Source organism: Sus scrofa, chromosome 13 (assembly GCF_000003025.6).
Source record: "Sus scrofa isolate TJ Tabasco breed Duroc chromosome 13, Sscrofa11.1, whole genome shotgun sequence".
Taxonomy (NCBI): Eukaryota; Metazoa; Chordata; class Mammalia; order Artiodactyla; family Suidae; genus Sus; species Sus scrofa.
In genome coordinates this window covers 75,486,895-75,513,398 of record NC_010455.5, presented here as the reverse complement: position 1 = coordinate 75,513,398, position 26,504 = coordinate 75,486,895, and the positions used below count along the sequence as shown (strand labels likewise).

General features: G+C 55.0%; 1 protein-coding gene across 1 annotated transcript; it reads left to right on the top strand.

The window, feature by feature from the left end:
• On the top strand, positions 6,039–22,463 carry AMOTL2 (angiomotin like 2). Its single transcript, XM_021069473.1, is given in 12 exon segments — positions 6,039–6,169; positions 8,142–8,329; positions 8,332–8,935; positions 11,523–11,826; positions 12,879–13,023; positions 13,414–13,506; positions 16,606–16,901; positions 17,630–17,937; positions 18,724–18,941; positions 19,789–19,872; positions 19,875–19,961; positions 20,631–22,463. Coding segments are annotated over 11 exon segments (2,325 nt in total). The 5' UTR covers positions 6,039–6,169; positions 8,142–8,202; the 3' UTR covers positions 20,690–22,463.

Genomic DNA, 26,504 nt, shown 5'->3' with positions numbered 1-26,504 from the left:
GCAGCTCCGATTTGACCCCTAGCCCAGGAACTTCCATGTGCTGTAGGTGTAGGCATAAAAAGGAAAAAAAAAAAAAAAACCTTAAAATTAAAAAAAATAAAGTACACCGTTTGATAAACTGGGGCATAAGCACACCACAATCAAGATAGTGAACATAGAACTCTAGTGGTCTAGTGGTTAAACTCAGCGCTTTTACCCTTGTGACCAGGGGTCAAAGTCCTGGTCTGGGGCCTGAAATCCCACATCAAGCCACTGCATGCTGTGGCCAAAAAAGAAAAAAAGAAAAAAAAAAAAAAAAGGAAAGAAAGAAAACAGAGAAAAAAGGAGGAGATCTCCTGTGGCACAGCAGGTAAAGGATCTGGCTTTGTCACTGCAGTGCTTCTCATGGCTTCTGTGGTGCAGGTTTGATCCCTGGCCTGGGAATTTCCACATGCCAAAAAGAAAAAAGGGGGGAGAAGGATAGTGAACACATGGAAAGGATAGCCTCTTTCCGCCTGCACCCAGTGACCTGCCAACCCCCAGAGATGGAGAACCCCTTCGATTCATAGGGCCTGGCTCCAAGTCCATGCTCAGAAAATGTTTGTTGAATGAATATGTGAAATATAAGACAGAAGAGATGCATGGAAAGGTGAAAGGGTATATAAACGAAAGGTGTTTTCCCAGTGTCCATGGTATACGACTGCTTGTATCAAAGATGGTATGTATCTCTTTAAAGAACAAGGGAAAGCCCAGGAGAGGCTGAAATGGGAGGAAAGCTCAGAAACACAACTGGAGTCATTAGTCTATTCTTGGAGGGGCCTCAGAGATTATGTGTCCCCAGGATAAACCATTGTCCCAAGCATCCCTCCTCCCCTCTCTGGGACCCCAGATCTTCTGCCCCAGAAACTAAGGATGAGGCTCACTAGGGGGCACTCTTCCTTCGTACTGGTCCTGCCCCAGCAGACAGAAACCTGCTCTGGGCTGTTTTCTAACAAGGGGGGAAAAAAAGGTGGGCGGGGGAAGCAAACCCTGAGGCCTCCTCACCTTCCTCTCCCCTTGGCTTCTTGCCAAGGACAGAGGGTCTTTGCAAGCAGCAGTGAGCGTCTACCAAATCAGAACCCACTCAGGACAAGGGAACTTTTCAGGAAAGGCAGGTGTCTGGAGTTACGTAGATATTTCAAAATAGCTTCCCTCTTTAACTGCCTCAAATGTGCCGGCTCTGAGATCTCCATCGCCATCACCTTCCCCAGCCTGAGGGCTGGCCAGATAAGACTAAATTGCAGGGTGCACTCCTGCAGTTTACCCATTTATCCACAATATCCACCAGACACACCTTCATGAGGGGCTGAGCAGCTGGAAGTTCTGGGCAGTTACAAACCCCAGAGCAGGGGGAGGAGATGGGAGCAGTGTTCAGAGCTCCTTCCCTGATGGGACTTCATTGCCCGGAGGAACCATCCTAGCCCAGGGCCTGCAGGAGCATCAGAAGCTCAGGAGGGAGGAGGAAGGCCAGGGGCTCAAGAGATGTGTTCAGTTTGGAAAGTCAGGGCTCCTTCATTTTTTAAGACAATATCCTCTTACCTCAACTCTTGTAGGGCCTAAACTCACAAATGGAATCACCCCCCCCCCCGCCCCCGAAAGACACAGACCCTGTAAAGCAACTGGTGCCTGATGAAGATTTAGGCCTGATGCCTGGAGTGGAAGGAGGGGTACTGGTAGGGAGAGACTTGGAGGAAAACTTGGGGAGGGGATCAGGGACAGAAAGTGGACCATGGGGACATGCAAAAGGACAAAGAGAAGGCCCCCACCTTGACGCTTGGAAGTAGGGGTGGGAACTTCCATCCCAATGTCCAGGCTCTTCCTGTGCCTTTGCTTCCCGCTCCAGATTCTGGAGCAAGGTACTCCTGTGTTTCAAAAGCAATATTTGGCTTCCAAGTAAATCACACACACACACACACACACACACACACACACATTTTGGGGGGAGGGCTTTATTAAAAATTAACAATGGCCCTGGGCTGGGATGGTTCCTCCGGGCAATGAAGTCCTGTGCCCCATAACCTGTCAAAGGAAGTGTCCAGGGGAGGCTGTCAGGGAGGATTTCACAACTAGCAGAGCCTTCCTTTGATGTTGCCATCTGGGCCCTGGAGCCCCCTCCTCCACCCATCAACCATTTGGGAAGCAAGGGACCATTCCTCTCCCAGCTCCAGGGGAGGGGAAAGCTGCTACGGACTAGTTCAAACTCGCTGTTATTCTCCTGTTGAGTGCAGTGGGGAACAGCTGCAGGGCTGGACAGAGGCCATATCACAGGCACAGACCCAGGCCTGCGCCCAGGCCCAGGCTAAGCGGGAATGAGGGTGTGGGTGCCGGGATCCTTTGCTGAGCCACGTACATACCTATGATGCAGCCGCACCCCTGGGAGGTGCGCTCTGCAGAGCAAAGGCATCAAGCTTGGCTTACTGTGAGAACTGGGTCACCTCTGCCTCTTTCCTGGGCAGGATTCCAGGCCCAGCCAGCCACACTGTCACCTGGGAAGAGTCATTACGTGCAGGGAGAAGAGGGTGATATAGACATAGAGGGATAATGCTGGGAGGTAGGAAGCACTGGCTTTCGAGGTGAGCTTCTCTTCCCCTGCAGTGATTAAAACAAATTACTACCCAAGTGCCACCTGCCTCTGGTAGAGGAGGAAAAAAGAAGAAAAATGTGTGTAAATTTCCCATCCAGGCTTCAGGCACCCTCTCCTCCTTCTGTCTCTGAAACACAGAGGTAAGCAGTCATAGGGGCCCTTTTACGCTCGCCCACTCCAAGACGTACCTCCTGACTCCAGCTACCTTGAGCTGGCCCCTTTCTGCCACCATCTCACGAACGTTTGCCAAGCCTTTGTGTGGTGTCCTCCCAAATGCCCTGAAACACAAAACTGTTTGATATGAACTTTTTTCCTGAATTTGCAGCTGGAGTGCACATGCCCACAGCTACTCTCACACCTTCACCAAGTGTTTCCAAGAAGAATGCTGTCCACAGGGTAAGAGGCCACCTGGGGACCTCATTTCTCTTCCTTTTCATTTCTAAAATTCCTACCTTCTGTATCTAGTTGGAACAGTGGCATACTGGCTATAGCTCCTCTTTGCGAGGTGGTCTTGGATGGCCAAATATTCCTTAGCTTGGCGTAAATGACTTATTGTCTCCTTTGTCTCAGCCGATCAGTTCAGGAATACCTTAAAGATATTATAGGTGCAGTTCCAGACCACTACAATAAAGTGAATATTGCAACAAAGCAAGTCACACAGATTTTTTGGTTTCCTCCCAGTGCATATAAAAATTGTTTCCAGAGTTCCTGCTGTGGCACAGTGGGTTAAGGATCTGGTGTTGCTGATGCTGTGGCATAGGCCCTAGCTGTGGCTCAGATTCAATCCCTGGCCCAGGAACTTCCATATGCCACAGGTACAGCCAAAAAAAAAAAAAAAAGTTTCTGCTCTACTGCCTTCTAATAGCTGTGCAATACCATTTTGTCTAAAAGAGGAATAGACATAGCTTAATTTAAAAATGCTCTGTTGTTTATCTTCTGAGCCTTCAGCAAGTAGTACTTTTTGCAATAGCAACATCAAAGATCACAGACCACAAGAACAAATATAATAAAAATGAAAATTTTGAAATATTGCTGGAATTACCAGTGTGTGACACAGAAACACAAAATAAGGAAATGCTGCTGGAAAAAAATGGTGCCAAAAGACTTACTCAATGAAAGGTTGCTGCAAACCTTCAAATTTGTAAAAATTGCAGTATCTGTGGAGTGCAATAAAACATCTGTGGAGTGCATTAAAGCAAGGTACTCCTGTGTTTCAACAGCAATATTTGGCTTCCAAGTAAATCACACACACACACACACACACACACACACACATTTTGGGGGGAGGGCTTTATTAAAAATTAACAATGTCCCTGGCTAGTAAACAGCTCTTTGAACTTACAAAGTTTTCTTGTCCTAGTCCTCTCCAGTGGATCTGGGAATAGCAAACTCCACGGTGAGGGGAGGCAGAGAGGACCCAGCCAGAGGTGGAAGTCAGCCCTAACTCTCAGGGTGGACAGGGGCCTGGGCCTCCCACAGGGAGGTGTTGAGAGGCCCAGTGTATTTGGGGCACAGCGCTGGCGGAATGTGTGCAGGTGGGAACCGGCTGTGGTCTGTTACAGAGGCTTTCTGAAGGCGTTTGCACCAGCACAGATGGACCAGCATAGTGTGAAGGCTGGGGAGGAAGGGTCCCAGGGACAGAGGAGGGAATTCCATCCAGAAGAGGAACAGCAGGAGCTGCAGATGTAGACAAAAGGGAGGGCCCTGGCTGGCAGGAGTGTAGCGGGGAAACAGAAACCAGAACAGAAAGAGGGAGCAGATGGAGAGAGGAGGGCTCCAAGAGTCTATCCTGTCCTTCTAGGCTAGATTCTGGTGACCATGAAAAAGTTCTGGGAATGAGAGTCTGAGCAGCCCATTGGGTACCTAGCTTCATCACTTACTCTCTGTGTAGGTGAGCAAGCTAATTAACCTCTCTGAGCCTTGGTTTCCTTATTTATAACACAGGGATGATAAAAGAAATCCCTGAGAGGATGACTGGAAGGGCTGATTGGAATGACGAGGCGGAAGGCGGCTGGTGGCACACCGTGCACTCTTCCTAAAGAGGCGCCCCTTATGACTTTCCTCGGGAAGAGCTGGACACATCACCCGGCCGTGGTGATTCAGCTGGTTAGGTGGGTCAAACCAACCGGAAGATTTTTCAACCCAGATTCACACTTCCTGTGGAGACAGATCCGAAAAGAGCTGGCGAAGGTGTTTGTAAACAGTAAGAGTGCAATTCAAAGGTTGCCGCTGGCGGCGAAAGCAATGGGGGTTTAGAGAGGAGGCTCAGTGCTGGGAGCGGGATTCAGCTCTTCGCCGGGAGCACAGTTCAAGTCAGGGAGAGATGAACATTTTTGCAGTCCTCGCTCCGTGTGCAACACACACACACACACCCCAAGCCCCCCAACCTCAACTCCATCCCGCAGCAACGCCCAGAGTCCCTCAGGGACACTCGATGCAGTCTAGCCAAAGGGGTTGGAAAAGGCAGGGACAGGATTGTGAGGGGCCGATTTGGGGACAGTAAGGGCTCGAGTTGGATTCATTCGTCCCCAGCCGATCTGAAGAGCCGGGGGCGCGGGGCGGGGAGGTGGGCAGCGCGTGCTGCAGGCCCAGGGCAGCGGGGTAGCAGCGCCGCCTCCCCGGAGGAAGGCGGGAGCGAGGAGGAGGGAGCAGGAGGAGGCGGAGGGCCGAGGAGGGCGGCGCGCTGCGAGGTTATTTGTGGTTCGCTTTGATCCCGAGGGGGAACCTGAAACTCTCACATTCCTGGCATAGCAGCCGCCTCCGGCGCGGGCCGACCCTGGGGCTGGGCGCTGGGGCCCGAGCGGTCAGAGCGTCGACGCCACCGCCGAGAGCACACCTCCGCCGCCGCGCTGAGCGGAACCGGGCTAGGCCAGGTCGTCCGGTCGGACCGCACCGAGCGCCCGTGGGCCGCAGCGGTAAGGAAGGCCGCTTGGTGTTTGGCGGAGCGCACGGGGCAGCAGAGGCGCTCCCCAGCCGTAGCTCGAGCTCGGGTGCAGCCCGACCTTTTCCGGGAGCGGGAGCGGGAGCTGGAGCCAGGCGGACCCAGCGTCTTCCAGGCGCAGCAAGCCCTTCCCAGCCGCCGGGAAGCCGGACAGCGGCCGGGCGCCTGGGGTCTCCCGAAAATGTGCGGGTCGACTGGGGCTAGAGGACGGGACAGCCTTGCGGGGAGCGGAGTGGGTGTTTGGGGTCGCGGGTTGGGGAGAGGGGTGCGGATCCGGGCAGGAGGCGCCGTTTGGAGCATAAGTCGCAGGGCCCTGGGGGCTGACTTGGTTTAGGTGGGGGTTACAGGTGTCTCTGCCCCCCAACTAGCCCAAGAATTCCTCTTTGTCTTCCTTGGAAAATCCTCTCTGGAGCCACGGTCTGGCTCTCACTTAGAAAGAATGCAGCCTGCCGTCCAGCCCGGTGACGTCAGCGCTGGAGCATTTGGAAAACAAAGAGGGCTCGGAAGGGAGGGAGGGAGGCGGGCCCGCGACGCTTAAAGACCTCTCCGGACCGCGGGCTACTCTTGTCCACCCGCTGCAGGGACAGCGGCGGCCACCGGGTTCTTGTGGTCACCCAGGAGTCCGGGTAGGGCGGGATCTCTGGCTGGGGTGCGATCTGACTTAGCGATCCTCGCTTTAGCTGCTTAGGAGAGCGTGAGTTCAGGCAAAGGCCGGAGTTGCCTGCTTCCTTAGAAGAGGGGGTTTCAGAGAGCGGGGCGCGCTAGCGCAGCAAGGGTGCACGATCCGGGTCTGGGGCGCAGATTTTAATTACGGCTCAGCGGAAAGAATGTTCATCTGAAAGGGTTGACCAGGACCCTGCGGGATGAGAGGCGTGGGGAGGTTTTCCCTACTTCCAGGCACATAGTAGGGGGTGAGGGGGGCTGGAGTCTGTCTGGAAAGCTGTGTTCCCCGGTCCTCCTCAGCTGAAGTCAGCCCAGATAGCGATTAAATTAGGAAGTGCCCCCGTGAATGAAACGCTAGGGCGAAATGATTCCTGTTTGTTTTGCCTCTGGTAGCTCTAGAGTCTTGGATCTCCCCTCATTGTGTGTGTGTGTGTGTGTGTGTGTGTGTGTGTGTGTGTGTGTGTGTGTGTGTGTGTGTTGGGGGGGTGGAAGGGGTGCCAGGAAGGATGGGCACAGAGATGCCCTCTAGATTCATCTCCCGCTCCTGGTTCTGGGCAGCTGAGAGGGGAGGAGTGCATTGGGAATGGCTGCTTCCACCAAGCCCCAACTGAAGCAGAGCATTAGGGCTAGTTTAGTGGCAGAGAAGGGACAGCATTCTTCCTACTGACCTCCTCCCTTACTCATAGGACCTGTGGAGGTGTGGGTTTTGTTTAATCTTCCCTGAGTCTCAGTTTGGAGGTTTGTGTTGGAGGAGGCTGTGGAAAGGAAGCCAGGTGAGGCGGGCAGCCTTCCAGGCCATGAGCCATTGGGAGCTCAGGCTCAGAAGGGAACACCAACCTTAGGAGATATTATCTCCCTGCAGTTTAGGCTCAGAGGCCTCAGGTTCCTGCAGCCAAGAACCTCCCCCTTGGTCCCTTGCTCCTCCAGTTGGCTCAAGTGGGTGTGACTGATGTCAAGATGCTGAGTGCCCATCCCCTGTGCACCTAGAGGACCGTCAGGGCACTTCCAGGGAGCAAGTGTGTGTGTGAGTGAGTGAGTGTGTGTGTGTGTGTGTGTGTGTGTGCGCGCGCGCGCGCGCATGGCAGGGGATGGTATTGGTAAAATCAAAGAACGCGGGCCACCCTTTCTTTCTCCTGGAGCCCGCATGCAGTTATTTTCAGCACACAGACTATGTGACTTTGATGGGTGGCACCTTCCTGCCTCATCTCACAGAACCGTTGTCCTATTGTAGTCTCTTTTCTTTCATTCCTTATTCACCAATCCAGATGCATTTTCTCCTCCTTCCTGTTCACCTTGCAGTGTGACTGCCAAGGTCATCTCATAACTGGGAGGGCTCTGCGGGGTAAAGGGTGGTGAGTTAGCTGTGCAAAGGCTGGCGCTCAGACATGTTTCATCCTAGAGGGTCCTGGGGGCTCTTTGCCTAGGGCTTGTACTGGGCTGGACTTATTCTTTGTCACCTACCAATAAACTGGGGCTCTCCCCCCACCCCCACCCCGCCTCGACTGGACAGTTCACTGGTTAGAGCTGAACTAGGCCTGTCCTGGAGCCTCATCAGGCTGTTTTATGGGAAGCTGACTGCAGGAAGCTGAGCTTCCTTCTAGGTGACTGATGTCTTTCTCTGGGTACAGTAAGTCTCCATGAATATGATTATAATGGCAGTCCTTTGCCAAGGATTTATGGTGCACCAGAAGCGAATCTGCCGTTCCCTTTAATTGTCAACTCTGTGAGGCAAGCATTAATCTTTCTATATTTATTCTAGAGAAAATGAGGCTTAGATGTTAGGTGACTTGCCTTAATACATGGCAGCATTGACAGTTGAACCCAAGCTGGTGTGCCCCTCCACTGCCTTCCCATTATGTTTTGGGCCAGATAGTAATGAAAAGTGCCCCCCTTTCCTATGTGCTCCCACTGAGCGCTCTTCTTCTCTCCTTCCAGGTGCTCTGGGGCCAGGTACCACTGGCCTTTGTCCAGGCAGGTGGGTGCAAGCCCAGGAAGCATGAGGACGCTGGAAGACTCTTCAGGGACGGTCCTGCACCGCCTCATCCAGGAGCAGCTGCGCTATGGCAACCTGACTGAGACCCGCACGCTGCTGGCCATCCAGCAGCAGGCCCTGCGGGGTGGGGCCGCGCTGGGGGCACAGGGAGCCCCCAGGCCCCTCTGGAGATCATGGCCCCCGAGGACAGTCAGGTGCTACAGCAGGCCACAAGACAGGAGCCCCAGGGCCAGGAGCACCAGGGCACCGAGACCCACCTGGCAGAGAACAGCCTGTACCGCCTGTGCCCACAGTCCAGCAAGGGCGAGGAGTTGCCCACCTATGAGGAGGCAAAAGCCCACTCACAGTACTACGCGGCCCAGCAGGCGGGGTCCCAGGCACATATTGGGGACCGGGATCCCCGCGGGGCCCTGGGAGGCAGTCGGAGGCAGGATGAGGCCCTGCGCGAGCTGAGGCACGGGCACGTGCGCTCCCTGAGCGAGCGACTCCTGCAGCTGTCCCTGGAGAGGAACGGGGCCCGCACCCCCAGCCACATGAGTGCCTCCCACAGCTTCCCTCAGCTGGCCCGCAACCAGCAGGGCCCCCTGCCCAGGGGCGCCCCCGCTGAGGGCCCAGAGCCCCGTGGACCTCCACCTCAGTACCCACATGGCGTGCTAGCTCATGAGACCACCTCCGCTGTCACCGACCCGCGGTACCGCGCCCGTGGCAGCCCACACTTCCAGCATGCGGAAGTCAGGTAACTGCCCACTGCAATCTTCACACTCTTGGCTTCCTTCCAGTGTAGTGGTCCTGGAGTGCCAAGCCTCCAGAGGAAGGCTTAGGATACCCTCTACCTCAAGATGCGAGCTAGTGCTGGAAGGAGAGAGGGATTTGGCCAGGTTCACATGAGAACTTAGCGGCATCCCTTGCTTTAATTCAGAGATGGACACCATTGTCTGATTGGCTGCGGCAGTCACGCCACGAGGGTTCTCGGGCTATGAATTACAACAGGGGGTTAAAAGTTAGGTTTCAGAAAGAGCTTGCAAAGGGTTGGGAATCATTGCCAAGCTGTTTCCACATTAAATGGGAAGAAGGTGAGACAGCCTTCTCTGGAGGTTTCTAGAGCAAGTGGACATGTCTGCTTTCTGTAATTAGGAGAGGCATTCCTCAGTGGAGGCAGAAAGGACCAGATGGCCTCCTTAGAGGTCTCTCCCCCTCCTCCACCAAGGCAGGAGCTGCCCTGTCCCCACCATTCATTCCCTTTCATGTTTTTCTATGTGGCCCATGTGGCCGGAGCCTGGAGTGGGAGAGGATTCTGGGTCCAGGTGAGCCCCTTTCTGTGGAGGCTCCAGAGAGGCTGTTGGGAGGGACTTAGATTCTGAGGGTGAAGGGAAGCCTTCAGAGGATGTGCTTTGGCTTACCTTTTTAAAATGGTCCCTCTGCTGCATGTAGAGAATGGATGCCGGGGGCCAGGAAAGCCCAGATAGTTTGTAGAAATAGGGTTCCTAGAAACGAGGCTCTCACTTGGCCCAGCACCTTTTCCTGGGAAGCTGACGCATCCTTCCCTTCATTTCACATGCCCTGCGTCTCCCCCCATGCGGGTCCAGGAAACCCCACCAGAGGAACCTGAGCGTTTGCAGATTCCCTTCCTCTGATGGCCCAAGGTCCAAGTCTAGCTTTCTTCATGCTTGCTGAGTCGTCATGTAGTCACCCACTTTCCCACCATGTGGCCTTTCCCAGGAAAGATGGATGCCTTTCCTTGCTCTCGAGACATGAATGACGTGAGGGCCTTGGAATGGAGGCACAAAGCCTGTGGGTTTTCGCCAACCTCTACCTCCCGGCCCCCCCACCCCCACCCCCTTATCTCCCTTCTCAGGGCTCAGTCCAGGGAGAGTTTCGGAAGCTGAGCCGTGGTTTCGTCTCTTGGACCAGCCTTATTGAGCCCTGTCCGGAAAAGATAATATCGGGGAAAAGGAAGTAGACTTGTTTGCAGGAGAACAAAAAAAGAGGGAGGGGGAGGGGAGGACAGGGGAAGAACCAGCAAGTGTGAAGGGAAGGACGCTCTATTCTTTCTCGCAGCGAAGTCATCCCCAAAGAATGCCAGTGTGTCTGCCTGGCTGGGGGGCAGGGGGAGTAAGTTGGTGAAGCAACCCCAAAATGCCACATTTAGTAGCACAGGGAGAGTTTGCCCATTCCAGTGGGGACCCTCTCAGCTCTCACTGGAAGCTCTGCCTTGGGCAGGAAGAGAAATACATTGGCTTGGCTTCTCCTTTGGCTGATCAGACAAAGCTTGTTTGCTAGGAACCAGGGACAGGGACTGTTCTTTTAGCTGAAAATCTTAAGAAGAGTAGGTTAGAGGAGCAGGGGAGCCTCGTCTGGAGGGGGAGAGGTGGGGGAAAGGCAGGCTTGAGTGTGAGGTGATGGGCCAAGTGGGCAAATTCTTGGTGCAACTGAGCCATCTGTTCAGTCCCAAGGCCCCAGAAAAGCTCTGTGACCCCACATGCCTCATCCCGTAACACGGGGTCCTGAGGGTGATGTTCCATCAGCGCCACATGCCAGTTGAACACTGCCCCTAAATTCAGACTCTTGCAAGAGTCCAGAGGCAGCGCCTACACCCCAGAAAATCCAGTGTTGGAGTCACATTTACTCTTTGAGCAGCGAGTAAGCTGCAGCCTCCACGAGGAGACATTCATCCTCCTCATTGAGCAGAGCCCTGAGGGTCCCACGGGGTTAAACTCTGGAGCCAGGATCTGAATGCTTATTTTGTCAGTCTCTGGAGCCCAGACGCTAACCCTGACATCTGTCTCACTGCTCTAACCTTAGCCAGTCTTCTAAAAATGTTTCTTCAAGGGGTGATGGAACCGAAATAGGCGGGAGAAGAAGTTGAGCGTGCTATGCTGGCAGGTGCGAGCACAGGGCCTGACACGGCAGCTGGAACAGACCCAGGGTAGCTGCCAGGGCTCAGGGGCCTGGAGGGCTGCGTGTTCAGTCATGGTGAATGAGGCCTCCAGATTCAAAAAAAGAGCCTTCTATTGATTAGAAGGGTCAAGGGCACATTTTAAAAGATCTGTTATTTAAGCAGGGGTTACTTAGGAGGCCCAGGATTGCTCAGGCTGATCCCCAAGGCCTCAGCCACAGTGCGGCTGGGTGTGAAACAAGCCTATTGATGTTAATCCCCTCCAGCCCTTCAGGGTCTTGGGAATGCCATGTGGAAAAGGTCTTCCCCATAGGGCACTGCCTGATGCTTTGGGGAGGTAGTCTGTCCAGGAGGGCTTGGGCAACTCGGGGTGGCAATGGGATGAGAGTCTCTGCTATGTTTGAGCATCGTCTCTTCTGTTCCCCAGGATCCTGCAGGCCCAGGTGCCTCCTGTATTCCTCCAGCAGCAGCAGTACCAGTATCTGCAGCAGCCCCAGGAGCACCCCCCACCCCCACACCCAGCTGCCCTCAGCCATGGCCCACTGGGCTCCCTCAGCCCACCTGGGGTAGAGGGCCCAGCAAACACCCAGGCCTCCTTGGCCACCTCAGGCAGTGCCCACCTGGCCCAGATGGAGACTGTGCTGAGGGAGAATGCCAGGCTGCAGAGGGACAACGAGAGGCTGCAGAGGGAGCTGGAGAGCTCGGCGGAGAAGGCGGGTCGCATCGAGAAGGTAGCATGGCTGGGGCCTAGGAGGGGCAGGGGGACCAAGGCAGCCAGGGTGACCTGAAAGGGGCCATCCAAGGGGGAGCAGAGGAGTCTGAAAGCTAGTCTGGCTGGGCTTCTCAGCCCTCAACTCCATCCCTGACTCCAGACAGCTGGGGAGCAGCCGGCAGAGCAGGCCTGGAGCATGAGCAGTTGCTGCCCAGTGGTGATTAGAAAGAGCCCATTCAGTGGCTCCCTCACACGCGCACCCTTCCCCTGCACACACCCCCTCCCCTGGACACCTCCCACAGAGAGCCCTTTGTATCCCCCACACAACAGCACGTCTGTTCGAGGCCAGCACTGGCTATAGAGAAAGCCCCTCCTCTTGGAAAGAACGAGCGACTTATTGGAATCACAGGCTAGCTTGGAGCACGTGCGGAACCTGCCAGCGGCCAAGTGGGAGGGGCGGCTGGGGCCAGGCTTGGCTCTGGGGTGGATGGCAATGGCTGGAGAAGCAAATCCCCTAGGCAGAGGCACTCAGGCTGGAGACTGGTGCTCCCTTCTTAGTGAAGTGTTATCAGCTGTGCCCTCAGCCTTACCAAGTGGCCCCAGGTCTCCTGTGGCTGTCCTGGGGTGTCCAAGATAAGTCAGGCTGCCCCTCCGCCCTCCAACCCCAGATCATGGCTGGAGTCTGAGTAGCCACTCCTGGTCCATTATGCCCAGGTTTCTCAGTAGAAGCCTGACAAAAGGAAAAGGCTTCTTTCCGGACCTTGGCCATGGGAAAGCTGTGCATAGTCACATTGGAGGCAGCCACTTCCAGAGAACCTGGCCTTGGGTTTGCTCAGGACCTTGGAACAGTTGAAGAAGGAACCCTAGCCTGCCCATTCCAGCAGTCTGGTCCCCCTGCAGAGGCTACAGACTGCTGACCATCTCACTGGAGCTATCTATGACTTTTCATCCCCTCCTCCCACCCTTTCTGATGGAGAGTAGCCGACCAGCCCAGGCCTGTGGAGGGGACCTTGATGCCACTTACTCCCTGGGAGCTCTCCTCCCTTCAGCTCTGCTGTCTGCCTCTTGCAGCTGGAGAATGAAATCCAGAGGCTCTCTGAGGCCCATGAGAGCCTGACGAGGGCCTCTTCCAAGAGGGAGGCCCTGGAGAAGACTATGCGAAACAAGATGGACAGTGAGATGAGGAGGCTGCAGGACTTCAACCGGGATCTTAGAGGTGAGGGCAGCTCACCCAGGTCGGGGAGCAGGGAGTGCTTTCAGATGGCTTGCTTCCTCTGTTCTAAGGAATAATTCAGAATCTCTGTCCTCTATAAAAATAGTATAATTTGATTCAAAGGGGGCCAGGCTGAGATTCCTTGGGGGCCACCTTGATAGAGAGATCCTTGTCCCTGTGTTCTAGACCTTGGGGCCCACCATGGAGCTCTCACCTCTGTGTCCCCCGGTGCTCTGTCCTTGGGGCCCTAACTGACCTGGGGCCTCCCAGTGAGCCCCTTGGAGAATGCAGCCAGACTCGTAGGACCCTCAGGGGACGGCCCCCCACCCCCAGGCAGCTTCACTTGTACTCAAACATTTTTTCCTTAAAATGCCTTTTCTTCATTTGAAACAGAAAGATTGGAATCTGCAAACCGCCGCCTGGCAAGCAAGACACAGGAGGCCCAGGCAGGCAGTCAGGACATGGTGGCCAAGCTGCTGGCTCAGAGTGAGTAGGGGGTCCCACAGAGGAGCTTGACGGGGAGGTGTGGTTGGTGGGTGGCTTTGAAGAAGGAACCATTAGGAAGGCCAAGTGCAGGGAGTTCCCCTGGTGGCTCAGTGGTTAACAATCCAACTAGGAACCGTGATGTTGTGGATTCGATCCTCCTTGCTCAGTGGTTAAGGATCCAGCGTTGCCGAAGCTGTGGCTTAGGCCGCAGCTATAGCTCTGATTAGACCTAGAAAAAGTAAAAGACAAAAAAAAAAAAAAAAAAAAAAAGGAAGAGCCCTGAAGTGTGGGGAGTGGGCAGGAGGTAGGCAGGGCTCTGCTGGCTGAAGGTCCTCACTTCGGGTCTCTGAGAGGGAGATGGTGGTGCCTAAGGAGAGGAGAGAGCCCTAGGGAGTCCTGAGAGGACGGGTTGCTGGAAAGAGGCAGAGTTGGGGCGCCCTGCAGGAGAGGACCAACTGTGGGGGCCGGTCTCAACCAAAGAAAGGAAATCACCGACGGGTTTCTGGGAGCGGGCGGGGGAAGGGGGGAGGCTGGCCGGAGGCGTTTCCGCTCCCCGGGGAGCGAGCGCCTGGCTGTTCTTGGCTCCCGGCTGGAGCCATTAATCTCGCAGCGGCGGGTGACCTGGATGCCAGGCATTCCTGAGCCCGGGCTGTTCCGCTGCGCCTGCCCGCCCGCCGCTCCCTCCCGCTCCGGGCCCCGCCCCTCCCGCGCAGCAGGAGGAGGGACACTGGGACAAAGGGGCCAGGATGTGCTGCGGGGCCTTCCTTTCCAGGCGCAGCCCCCAGCTGCCTCCAAGGCTTGTCCTGCCCTCCTGCCTGCCCTTGGCCCCCTCCTCAGTCTCCAGGCTCGGCTCCAACCCACACCCTGGGTTCCCTACCCTGCCAGACTGGTCCAAGGTTTTATCCCAGTGGCTGGGGGTGGCCAAGGTCTCAGGCCTCCTAGCCCCTGCTGGGGCCTTAGAGGTGTCCGCAAGGTGACAGGGAACTGCTGGAAGCCAAAGGCTGGGTTCCTGGGACCCTTCCCAAGGGCTGAGGAAAGCCAAGCAACTCTTTTGCTCCAGATAGCCATGGGGAAACCAGCAGGCTCAGGGAAATGTCTCTGGTTGATCTTACCTTTCCTCCAGTCAGTCAACACTAGTAGGGAAGTGTGACCACTATCAGCAGTGCCATCTGCTTTTCCTTCTAGGCAAGCTATACAGACACCCAGCTCTGGCCAGGCCCTGCCCTCCCTGGGAATCTGGCCTTGAGCCCCGAGGCCTGGTTTTCCTAACCTTGGCCCCCTTGGGCACTTTCTTCTCACCTGAGCCTGGGATTCTGGGTTGGTAAGATGGGATAGTCAGTCCTAAGCCTGGGATGAGAGCCTCCTGCAAACTCTGTTAGCTCTCTGGCTCTGTGAAGCCACCCTGGAACGGGGTCATTGTCTCTAGATCCGAAGTCGCAGTCTGCACGCGCTGCCTGCCCCTTCTCCCCCACTCAGGTATCAGGCCAGCTCAGGAGTAAAGGCTCCATCTCAATGTTGTGGAGCTTCGCCATCTTTTTCTTCCCCACCAAAGAATGAGGCCGGCCTGGGCCCAGCCTTCAAAAATCCAGAGTGAGCCAGAGCTGACCTGGGTGGCCTGTGTCCTCCCTCTCTGCACCAGGGCCCTGAGTAAATGAATCCTCCCTTCTGCCTGCTGAGCCCCAAGCCTTCACTCTTCTGTTCTAGAACCTTCACTGTCCTGATAGGTGCTTAGCCACACGTGCTTAGTAGCCACTGCATTGGTTGGCCTGGAGTAGAACAAGTCCTTTACAGCAGAAAAGTCCACTGTGCTATGATAGTGTTGCTCTAGAGATAGTACCTTTGACTTCAGGCACGTCCCAGAGTCTGTCCCACTCCTGCCCTCCATTAAGACAGGACACACTCAGGAATTCTCCTGTGGCTCTGCGGGTTAAAGATCTGTCATTGCAGTGGCTTGAGTCACTGCCCTGATGTGGGTTCAATCCCTAGCCCTGGAACTTCCACATGACATGGGCTCAGCCAAAAAAAAAAAAAAAGCAAGGCAGGACACACTCAAGGGTAGGGGATAGTGGGGGATGGAGATCAGCCTGGGACCCCCAAGGGCCAGGTGCATGGGAGGTGGATTTAAGACTAGAGCCTCAGCTGGAGGGCTCAGTTCAGACCTTGTCAGCTCTATGGAGAGGGTCCCTGAACAGAGTACTCTTGGGCAGTTTAACAAGATGATTCATAAGTCAGGGTAGCTGGAGCCTCAGACACGAATCTTTGGACCATAGTCATTTTCATTGGGCTGCAAGGTTTGCCTTTCTTTCTGAGCCTAGTTGCCCACATCCTAGTGGTGTCCCCAGACCCTGGAAGGAAATGTGATACTAAGTGGGGCTCGGTGGGGAGGGTCTGAGTGTGCAGAATGAGCCCTGGAAGCCCACTTTAGGAGTGTGTAGATCACCCCACAGGCAAGCAGGCAGCTTGGTCCTTCAGAGCCAGGCTGACTTGGGTCCCCATCCTGAGAGTACCATTCACCTTCTGTGTTTCCTCCCCTTCAAACTGGGGAGCACAAATCCTGCTTCTGGGGGCTGTTATGGGAGGCTTCAGTAGAATAAGATGTGTAAGTGCCTGGCTCATGGGGCAGCATGCAGTGGTTCTTTTCCCCGTTCCTCCGTTCTCCGGGACCCCATCACAGTCCACCTGAGCCTCCTTTTTCCCATCTGGAAATGGTCATCACAGTTCCTATCTGGCCAGTTTCAAGTGTCACCATGAGGCTCAAGGGAAATGGTGAATGTGTTTTGGAAATGATGACACCTTATGCAAGCAGGCAGTGTTTGGGGCTCTCTCCTGGCAAAGCCATATCTCAGCAGAGAAACAGTGTAGCCCAGTTATTACTGCAAGGGCCCAGGTCTGGCACTGCCGTTTACTCATGACTTCACCTGAACCTCAGTTTCCCAGCTCATACAATGGGATTAATCATGGTCCTCCTAGGTTGTTGAGAGGATAAGATGTAATCCTGCTCATGCAGTGGTCAGCACAGAACCCGCCACGTGATGGGGACTCTTTGGGGCCAGCTGGGGTGGTTGCTGTCACTGACCAGACCCCCCTCTCTCCCTGCAGGCTACGAGCAGCAGCAGGAGCAGGAGAAGCTGGAGCGGGAGATGGCACTGCTGCGCGGAGCCATCGAGGACCAGCGGCGGCGCGCTGAGCTGCTGGAGCAGGCTCTGAGCAACGCCCAGGGCCGGGCAGCACGGGCTGAGGAGGAGCTGCGCAAGAAGCAGGCCTATGTGGAGAAGGTGGAGAGGCTGCAGCAGGCCTTGGGGCAGCTGCAGGCTGCCTGTGAGAAGCGAGAGCAACTGGAGCTACGTCTGCGGACGCGCCTAGAGCAGGAACTCAAGGCCCTGCGTGCGCAGCAGGTAAGCTGGGAAGATGCATGGAGGTGGTGGAGCAGGGACATCATCCAAAGAGGCCAGCTCTGGAGCTCCTGGGCATCCCTGCTCAGATCCAGGCTGAGCCCCCTTGGAAAGCCAGGGTGATTGGTGCCAGCCCCGCTGAAGGCCCCTCCCTCCTGGCCACCAGTCTTAGCAGAGGCTTTGTCACCTGGCCATGTGCTGACTTCAGGGACTCAGGCCCCTGTCCTCACCAGCAGCCCCAGCTGGCACTCCTGCTCTCTAGCGAAAGTGGCTCAGGAGCCGTGATGGAGAAGGCTAGCCAGCTCTTGTGTGTCTTCCCGAGATCAGGGGCGGGGGGAGGGGGAGGAGGTGGTTGCCCAGATCCTGAGTCTTTATCCTCACCTTGGACTGTGTAAATATCACTCGGATAGAGTTCTGTTGCCACTCCCAACCTTCCCCTTCTCCCAGACCTCCTGGATTGCCCAGTTCTGTCCTAGTTTACATGGGTGCACCCCTGTCCCAGTTTGGAGGATGATTTATATGGTCGCTTTGCAAAGGCAGACCCGATCTTCTCTACATCCTTGGTTAGAGGATTCAGGGCAGAGGTGCAGGATTTGTGGCTCCCCTCTCTTTTCTGGGTGGCAGCCGGGTGGAGAGTGTGCCCTGAGGGCTGACCAAGCACAGGCCTCAGTGAGAGTCCTCGTGTGGGGGTGAGGACCTGTGGCATGACCGCCGTGCCCTTCTCTCTGCAGAGACAGGCAGGCACTCCCACCTGTGGCAGTGGCAGTGGTGGGTCCCCGGAGCTCAGTGCCCTGAGGCTGTCGGAACAGCTCCGGGAAAAGGAGGAGCAGGTCCTGGCCCTGGAGGCCGACATGACCAAGTGGGAGCAGAAGTATTTGGAGGAACGTGCCATGAGGCAGTTTGCCATGGATGCGGCCGCCACAGCCGCCGCCCAGCGGGACACCACCCTCATCCGACACTCCCCCCAGCCCTCGCCCAGCAGCAGCTTCAACGAGGGCCTGCTCACTGGTGGCCACAGGCATCAGGAGATGGAAAGCAGGTTGGGCATCGTGGGCTGGGCACCTGAGGCAGGGGTGGGGCGATGGTGATGTCCAGGCCCTGCCCTGTCCTTGTCCTTAACCTCTGGTAAACACCCCTGGCCCCACATGGCCCAGCAGCCCCTCCTGCTTCGGAGCTGACCTCCATGCTTTAGGTACAGCTAGCATCACATGCGTGGTCTCACCCAGAGGTACCATCTGAGCCCTCAGTCTGCCCAGGAGACCCCACTCTTGGATGCCATCCAAGGCTCTGGGCCTTTACCTGCTCCCTTCCCCCATGTAAAACAGAATAAGCCTTTCCTCCTCAGTCCATATCATGTATGACCCTAGGAGGAATGTGGCCGAGGCACCTGGCCCACAGGTAGATAGTACTTCCTCTCCCAAAACAATCTCAGAGCCCCCACAAGATTTCCATATGACCTATACCTGACTCAAAAGCCCAGGCACATCGACTGAGCCCTTTTGATGGTCAGCAGCCCTAGGGGTGGGCCTCCAGGATGGGGGTCATGTCATTGCTGTCATCAGATGAACCCAAGATCCCACCCCTTGACCACCTGCCTTTGCTGGTAGAAGAAAGGCCCAGCACCTCACGTACTGGAAGTTTTCAGAGCATCAAATTGCAGAGCTATGATGGTGTTTCTGAAGGTCCCCTCCCGGCCCCGGCTGTAAGGCCAAGAGCATCTGGCCTGGCCATAGGGGAGGCTTTCCCTCTCACTTCAGTGAGGCAGGAAGGGTTGAGGCTGCCGATCTGTGGGTCTGAGGAGTAAGCATGGCCTCTCTCCCTTCAGGTTAAAAGTGCTCCATGCCCAGATCCTGGAGAAGGACGCGGTGATCAAGGTCCTTCAGCAGCGTTCCAGGAAAGACCCTGGCAAGGCCACCCAGGGCTCCCTGAGGCCCGCCAAGTCTGTGCCATCTATCTTTGTGGCTGCAGCTGCAGGGACCCAGGGCTGGCAAGGGCTCTCCTCTGGCGAACGGCAGATGGATGCTTCTGTCCAGCTGACTGCAGGTGAGAGGAGGTGGGCATGCAGCAGAGCTGAGTGTTAGGGTGCTCTCGGGCTTCTCCTCAGAACTGAGGCTCAGAGGAGCCGGGGGTGTCCCAACCCTCGCCCAGGGAGGCCGGCTTATACCCTGGCTCCAGTGACCCCGTGGCCCGAAGCTGTCCCCTAGTGTGAAGAAGCAGGCTGTAGCCCCCACCTCCGTCAAGTCCACTGCCCTGGCCCCCACCACTTATCATCTAAGTAAAAATAGAGCTCCTTGTGCAGATGCACCTTCTGGGCCAGCCCTTCACTCCTCCTTCCAAGCAGATGCCACAGAAATTCGAGAGTCCCTGCTGGGTTTAAGATTTAATCCACGGAGTTCCTGTCGTGGCTCAGTGGTTAACGAATCCGACTAGGAACCATGAGGTTGCGGGTTCGATCCCTGGCCTCGCTCAGTGGGTTAAGGATCTGGCGTTGCTGTGAGCTGTGGTGTAGGTCACAGACGCGGCTCTGATCCCACGTTGCTGTGGCTCTGGCATAGGCCGGCAGCTGCAACTCCGATTCGACCCCTAGCCTGGGAACCTCCATATGCCGTGGGCGCGGCACAAGAAATGGCAAAAAGACAAAAAAAAAAAAAAAAAAAAAAGATTTAATCCACAACCCTTCAAGAAGGCTTCTTCCACTCAAAGCTTTTGGAACACAATCCAACCTGATAGTTACCCCCCCTTAGGGGAAAAGGAGCATTTAATCACAATGGAAGTTCTGGCAAATTCAGAAGGGCTCACACCTCCCAGTAGATACAGTTAAGTTGGGGTGTTCTTCATGGGGCGACACCTCATGGACAAGGCAATAATTCTGAGCCTCCTGCCTTTCCAGCAGACAGAGCAGAGGAGCCCATGGCCACAGCTCCCCTCGCTGCCCATGCCAAACACGGGAGCAGAGATGGGAGCACTCAGACCGATAGCCCCCAGACAGCACTGCCCCCTGCCTGGGCCTGGAGCCTGACAGCCTTCTGGGGTGCAGCAGTGGCCAGAGGACCGCCTCGATGGGTAAGTATCCCCCCTCAACTTCTGTGCCCCTCAGGGACTGATGGGTGGGGTGTGAGGCCCGCCTCCATACACTTTAGAGCTGGTTGGAGGTTTGAATAGAGGCCCTGAAAACCCTGATTACAGACAGATCCACCAGAGAGGCACTTTCCTCTTTCGAAGTCTTCCTTACATCTTGAATTGCCAATCTCAGTATCTAAGATAATGGAGCTTGGCAAGTTACCCTGCTGGCCCTCTCAAGTTAGAAGACTATTTAAAAAAAAAAAAAAGAGTCCGGGAAGGAGAAATCTGAGAAGATGCCATGAATGTGTTTGCTCCCTTTCACGTTAGCCTGTGCATATTTGCCTGTGCCTCAGCCTCTCAGAAAACCACAGGCACGGAAAGAATGCGGCAGCCTCCCTCCCTCGGGGCTCTCCACCCTCCCTCCAAGCCCTCCAGCCGGTTCCAAGTTATAAACAAATGCGTCTTCCCCTCTGGAGGCTAGTGGTCTGAGCCGAGGGGGAGCAGAGCAGAGCTTCTTGCTTCTTGGCCAAGTTCTGGGGGACCCGGGCACCCAGGCAGTTGAGGTGGGAAAAGCTGAGGAAGACAGAGCCTCACTGTAAAACAGGACAGGGTCTAAAAGGACAATCTGGTAATGCTTGCTGGCATGTGCTTATGTTCTGGTCTCTCCAGATTCTGTTGCCACATCCAGAGTCCAGGATTTGTCGGACATGGTGGAAATTCTGATCTGAAGGAGGCGGTGCCTCGGAGACGCTGAACCATTCCCTGCTCGCCTCTGCCTCTGCCACGCCCCCATTCCAGCAGCCCCCCTGCTGCCGTGGTCCCCGCCCCTCTCCGAGCCAGGCACTCATTCCCGCTGACCATCTGGTCCCAGGAGTTGGGGAAGGATGCTGCAGGGGCGAGGGGAGCTGTGAGCACTGTCCCCTGCCCCACAGAAAACTCTGCCCCTTAGCCCCACACTCCTCCTGGACCCCTGCAGGATGAGGACTTGACCGCTACTGCCGCCCAAGGCTTGCTGCCAGGGTAGCAACTGAAAGCTCAGAAGGGAGCTGGCCCCTTCTGCACCCCTCACTGGGCATGCGGGCAGGGAGGGAGGGTATATGCTGATTTGGGGGGCTCATTTCCAAGGATGGCTGCCTGTGGACACCAGGTGGGCTGGTCTAATTGTCAAGCCTGGCTCAGTGCGGTCCCTCCAACCTCATCTGCTCCTCAGCGCCTCATTGCCTCCCTGGTGTCATCAAGATTTTTGTCTTGTGGGGACTGTTGAGGGTGTTTGCCCCCCCACACTTGCAGATGACTGGGTTGTGCTGGGAAGTTTGTATATAATTCCCTTTCTTGTGAAACGGGCGCTTCAGATTTGCCCCCCACCCTGTTCTATGCTCCCATCCCTGTTGTTCCTGTACTTCTGACCAGCCTCTCAGCCATCTCCCCATCTCCAGACCCTGTCCCGTGGGTGCGATACCAGTTGATCTGAGGGATGTTGACTGTCTTTTTCTTCATCTTGAAACCTGTTTTAAATGTCCATGGGGACCCCCCTCCTGCCATCACCAGCCTCTTGAAATAGCTCCACAGCTCCTGTCCCTGGGACATCCTGTCCATTTGGTTATGAACCCTGAGCCAGCTGAAGCAGCCACCACCCAGGCCTCAGCCGTGGTGGGCTTCCCAGCACCACTTCTCCCGAAGGAAACTGGAGAGATGGCATTGTCCTCATCGGTCTTTGTTTCTCACCACCCCCCCGGAGGGACTGGGAGAGAGCTGTGCTGGTGAAAACTAGGCCATGAGTTAAGAGATGTGAGATGGGACTCAAGAGTCTTCTGAATGGAGCCCCTGTCACAGCGTGGTGCCCTGAGGCTGGCTCCTCAAGCCACCCAGCACCCGGAAGCAGGGCCAGGGCTTGGGAACTGGAGTGAAGCATCCAATGGCAGCCTGCCAGAGGCAGTGACTTTAACTTCTGGTCTTAAAGAGGCCCCCAGCTCAGCCCCAGGAGCGATCGGTGGGTTTTAGTAATTTGTCTTGACTGTTTTTAGTCCTCCTTGACTCTTTGTGTTTTTTTCCTTTACTTTTTTTTTTTTTTTAGGTTTTGTATGTGTTGTTTTATTCCCGTGGTTCCTCAAGTTTCCTTTTTAAACATTTGCATTTGCTGGACAATTGCATATTTTTTTTAAATCCCCCTTCCCCTCTTTAAAGCTGAAAAATGCATTTGGTTCATGTGCATTGTTTACAAAGAAAAAAGAAAAAAAGAGAAAAAAAGCCAAAAAAAATCATGAAAGGAAAAAAAAATGACTTAATATATTTTGGATTAATATTTGGTATTTCTTTTAAAGTATTTTTTGTGCTGTGAACATTTTCTGCCAAAGACCATGATGTGTGTCTGTATGTTTAAGTTATCATAAATATTTAAAATGTAAACATGGCTGTTTTGTTATGCCACCCTGTACCAGGATTGCTGCTGCATTCCACTGGGTATAACAGTATTTTAATTAAAAAAATTTTTAATTCAAAGCAGCGTCTTTGCACAGGTGTGAGACTTCACTGAGAGGGAAAGGAATGGGCGTAGGGACTTGCGGGGGGCCACCCATGTTATAGTCCCCAACCACTCTTGGCACTGAGCTGGACCCCCACTTGCCCACCCCGGGTTCCTGTGTGTCTTGGTTCTTAAACCCTGGTCAAATCATATCCATAAACGGCCAGCTCAGGATCACTGCCATTGCTGGTATACAAGGAGTGAAGGGTGTGCCTGTTTCCATTTTCTGATTGTGAGAAACCAGCAGTCGAGGCAGGTCCATCCTTATTTGCAAGGCGCAGAAGATACACAGGGTAATCTCTTTGAGGAATTTTGTGAGGCTACATTAAGGAGAGGACTGGAATGAGGATGCGGTTGGCTTTCTTTCCACGTGGTCCAGCAGATGGATGGCCTCCCCAGGAAGCTTTGTCCTCATTGGCTTTGTTTGCCCACATGCTATGGTTACTCCACAGTAGGAGTGGGTGTCCAAAGGTGGTTTTATCCTTCCCTCCTCCGTCACAGGACAGGGAGTCCTTATCTAGGACCATCCAAGAGCACCATGCTGGCCCTCTGCTTGGACCCTGGCAGTGTGTGTTCATGTGTGTGGCCTGATCTTTGGTACCAGACCAGTCCCCCTCCCACCACCCAACTGTGGCATCACCACTCCTGCCTCCGGCCTAGGAAGGCAAATCAATCCACCACAGAGAAAACCATTCTCAATCTCAAGTGTCCTTGTATGAGAAACAAAGCTCCTGCATCCATGGGCCGGTCTGCACACAGAGGTCCCCCATCATGATGTGGGCTGGCAGTCAAGAGACCAACCCCCAGAGGGACCTGGGAGCCAGTCGAGCTCATGATGGGAACAGTCACCCCCATGGCGGTGGGTGAAGTATTTTCAGGGCAGGTGTAGGGACTCAGCAACCATGGCGATGAGTAACCAAGCAGCATCCTAGAGATGGGCTTCCTGAGCCAGCCCACTGGCCCACAAGAGATGCAGCCAGGCAGGTGGAGGAATTGGGAACATCCAAGGATTTTTAGCAACTTTGCAGATAGATGGGATTCCCTGACCAGCACAATGCACCCCATGGCCATGCCTCTACCCCAGCCCCCTCCAGCCTGCCTCCTACCCACCCCCGACCCCCACCTTCCTGGGGAAGCATCAAAGCCTCTTTTATTCCTACCTTCTGGACTGGGATTTGCTGTGTGGAGTGTGATTGGCTACTGTCCTAGGATGAAGTCCTGGTCCTCGGAGGTGGCCTGAACACCAGAGCTCCTGCTCCCGCACATCCTCCCTTGGTCATACCAGCCCACGGAGACATTTGTTAAGATGTGGTGTCCAGACAAAATGGCAGTGCCTGTGGCAGGGCATTCCAAAGAGCAGCCTGGCAAAGAGGTTCCTCCAAAAGAGCCTTGGAGGGCAGCCAAGACCCAGTACCATAAGGCCTGTTGAGGGCGCCATCCCATCCCCAGCCCCTTGGCCAGGGGCTTGCAAAGCATCTGTACCTTCTGCAGGAGCCAATCTGTCAGGATTTTCTTTAATGTTTCCTTGGCACAGGCCAGGGTATCAAAGAAAGCAGTGTGCCCAGCCCACATACATGCAAGTGTATTTGCATACGAGTCTGTACACGTGTGTGCCTGAGCTGTCCCACAGAGAAAGACAGGAGGGCCACCCATATTTCCTGGCTGGTGTCCTTGCAGGGTCACCATGGGGTCCAGCCACAGGGTCACCAGTGGGTGTGAGGAGACATGAAAAGGAGTTAAGCAGGCTTCCATGCAATTTGAAATTCAGCCTAGCAAAGCTCTAGAACTGGTGATCTGTGGCTGCAGTGCCATTGGCCTGGCCCCAGGGGAAGGGAGTGTCTGACAATATTCCCTGGGCACTTGTGTTGAGGGGACCAGTCCCAGGACCCCATAGGAAGCTCTGCTGGGTCCTTGGAGACCCAGTTCCTCCGCTAGGAAGAGCTCTACTCTGCCTGGCCTGCCACCACCCAGTGCCTCTGCAAACACAGTTGGGAGTGCAGGTCAGAAGGGGTCCCTGCTGCCCCAGAGGGCGAGAAGGCAACCAGTGGGCGCTGTCCCAGCCCTGTCCTCTCTCTCACCTCCAGGTTAATTGTTAACTCTTCCCCTGGCCTGAGCAGAGCAGATTTCAGGCTCACAGGGCTTAGCCAAATATGCCAAGGTGGGGGCGGCAAATTGGGACCCAATAGCCCAGAAATGGCTAAAGCCCCCCCCACAACTGGCCTCAGGAACCCGAGCTGGACAGGGAACTTGTTTGTAGTGCTACCATCTTGCCTCCTAGCTCAGTGAGGACGAGGACACTGTTGTCCCCGAACAGTGTGACTGTGTGTGTGACTGATGCTTCAAGAGGCAGCCCAGAAGCCCCGGCGACAAGCAGTACCTTCAAGGGTTGGCCTGGGTCCAACCTAGGAGGAAAGCTGCATAGCAACCAAGCTCTCAGCACTCTTTTACTATTATTATTATTATTGAGATATAATTCAATCTCAATTATACCATAAATTCCACCCTTTTAAAGTGTACAATTCAGGGTATTGTATATCATAGCATCCACTTTAAGCCTGCAGTCAACCCGGGTCATCCCCAAATACCCCACCAGTCGGCCATATGGACATAATTAGAAGTGCTATTTGATCTGGTGCCTTCACACTTGTTGACCCCTTCTTCTAAAGATGACACTTTGATCTTTCTTGAGCTGACAGTTTCCTTCACCCACACCAGCCCAGCCGCTCCAGCATACCCGCCCTGGGCCCAAGAGAGGACCCTGCCTGCTCTAAGCTAGACCCCTCCACCATCTGACTCCCAGCTGTCAGGTGGAGGCCTCCACCTGAGGTTCAGGCAGGAGGCCCATGAGCCCTGAGTCCCCAGGCACCCACTGTCTGTTCAAGGTTTTCCAGAGTCAAGGATAACTGGCAGGGGTGTGTGCAGTTTTGTGGGACCTGAAGTTTCTACAATTTGAGTGATTTTCTTTAAGAAGAATGCAAAGTGGCAAATACAAAATAAGGTCTAGGGTCTTAGAAGGGGCTTCTTCTTTTTTTTTTTTTTTTTTTGTCTTTTTGCATTTTCTAGGGCCACACCCACAGCATATGGAGGTTCCCAGGTAAGGGGTCCAGTTGGAGCTGTAGCCGCTGGCCTACGCCAGAGCCACAGCAATGTGGGATCTGAGCCGCGTCTGCAACCTACACCACAGCTCACGGCAACACCGGATCGTTAACCCACTGAGCAAGGCCAGGGATTGAACCCACAACCTCATGGTTCCTAGTTGGATTCGTCAACCACTGAGCCATGATGGGAACTCCCAGGGGGGTTCTTCATTAACTTCCCAGTCAATCTGTGTCTCCTGGAAGGAATAAAGCCCTGGGAGGTGCCAAGATTCAGACTCGTCCTTATTTCTCTCAGATAAGGAATGGAGCTGGGGATCAATGAAGCTGCAGTTACACTCCAACCTGGGGCAGAGGTGTGGCAGCTTCTGGGTACCCACTCTTACCCATCCCTCTACACTGGGGCAGAGGTGCCCACAACCAGGGACCCTGGGGTCTGGCAGGAAGGTGTCACCACAGAGTATGGATCACAGGGCTGACCAGCTTGCCAAGGACCAGACCCACGGTGGGCCCCTGTCTGTTCTCTGCTCTCCTCCACCGAGCAATGCTCCAGCTCCCAGCCCGAGTCTGGTGGGGCTGCAGGGTGGGGTGGGAACATCTGACAGTCCGCTCCCCGTTGCCCTGAAAAGTCACACCACTCAAAGGTGGCAGGGCCTGTCTGTCCACTTTCCATACTGAGCCGGCCAAATATCACGAGCTGTCTTCAGATAAATGCCTCTTGCGAGTCCAAAGGCTCCTCCCTAGAGCCACATTCCAGGTGTGGTGGGGCAACAATAAGGCCATTTCCCTGCACTGTTTGGCCTCTTCTTGCATCACTTTGGCCTTCTTTACCAGCTCTCAGAGGCCCTGCCCCATCTCTCTGCTGCACTCTGGGCTTGCTCAACACGGTGCACTGTGGAAATCCTCGCAGTGTGTTGCATCAGCAGT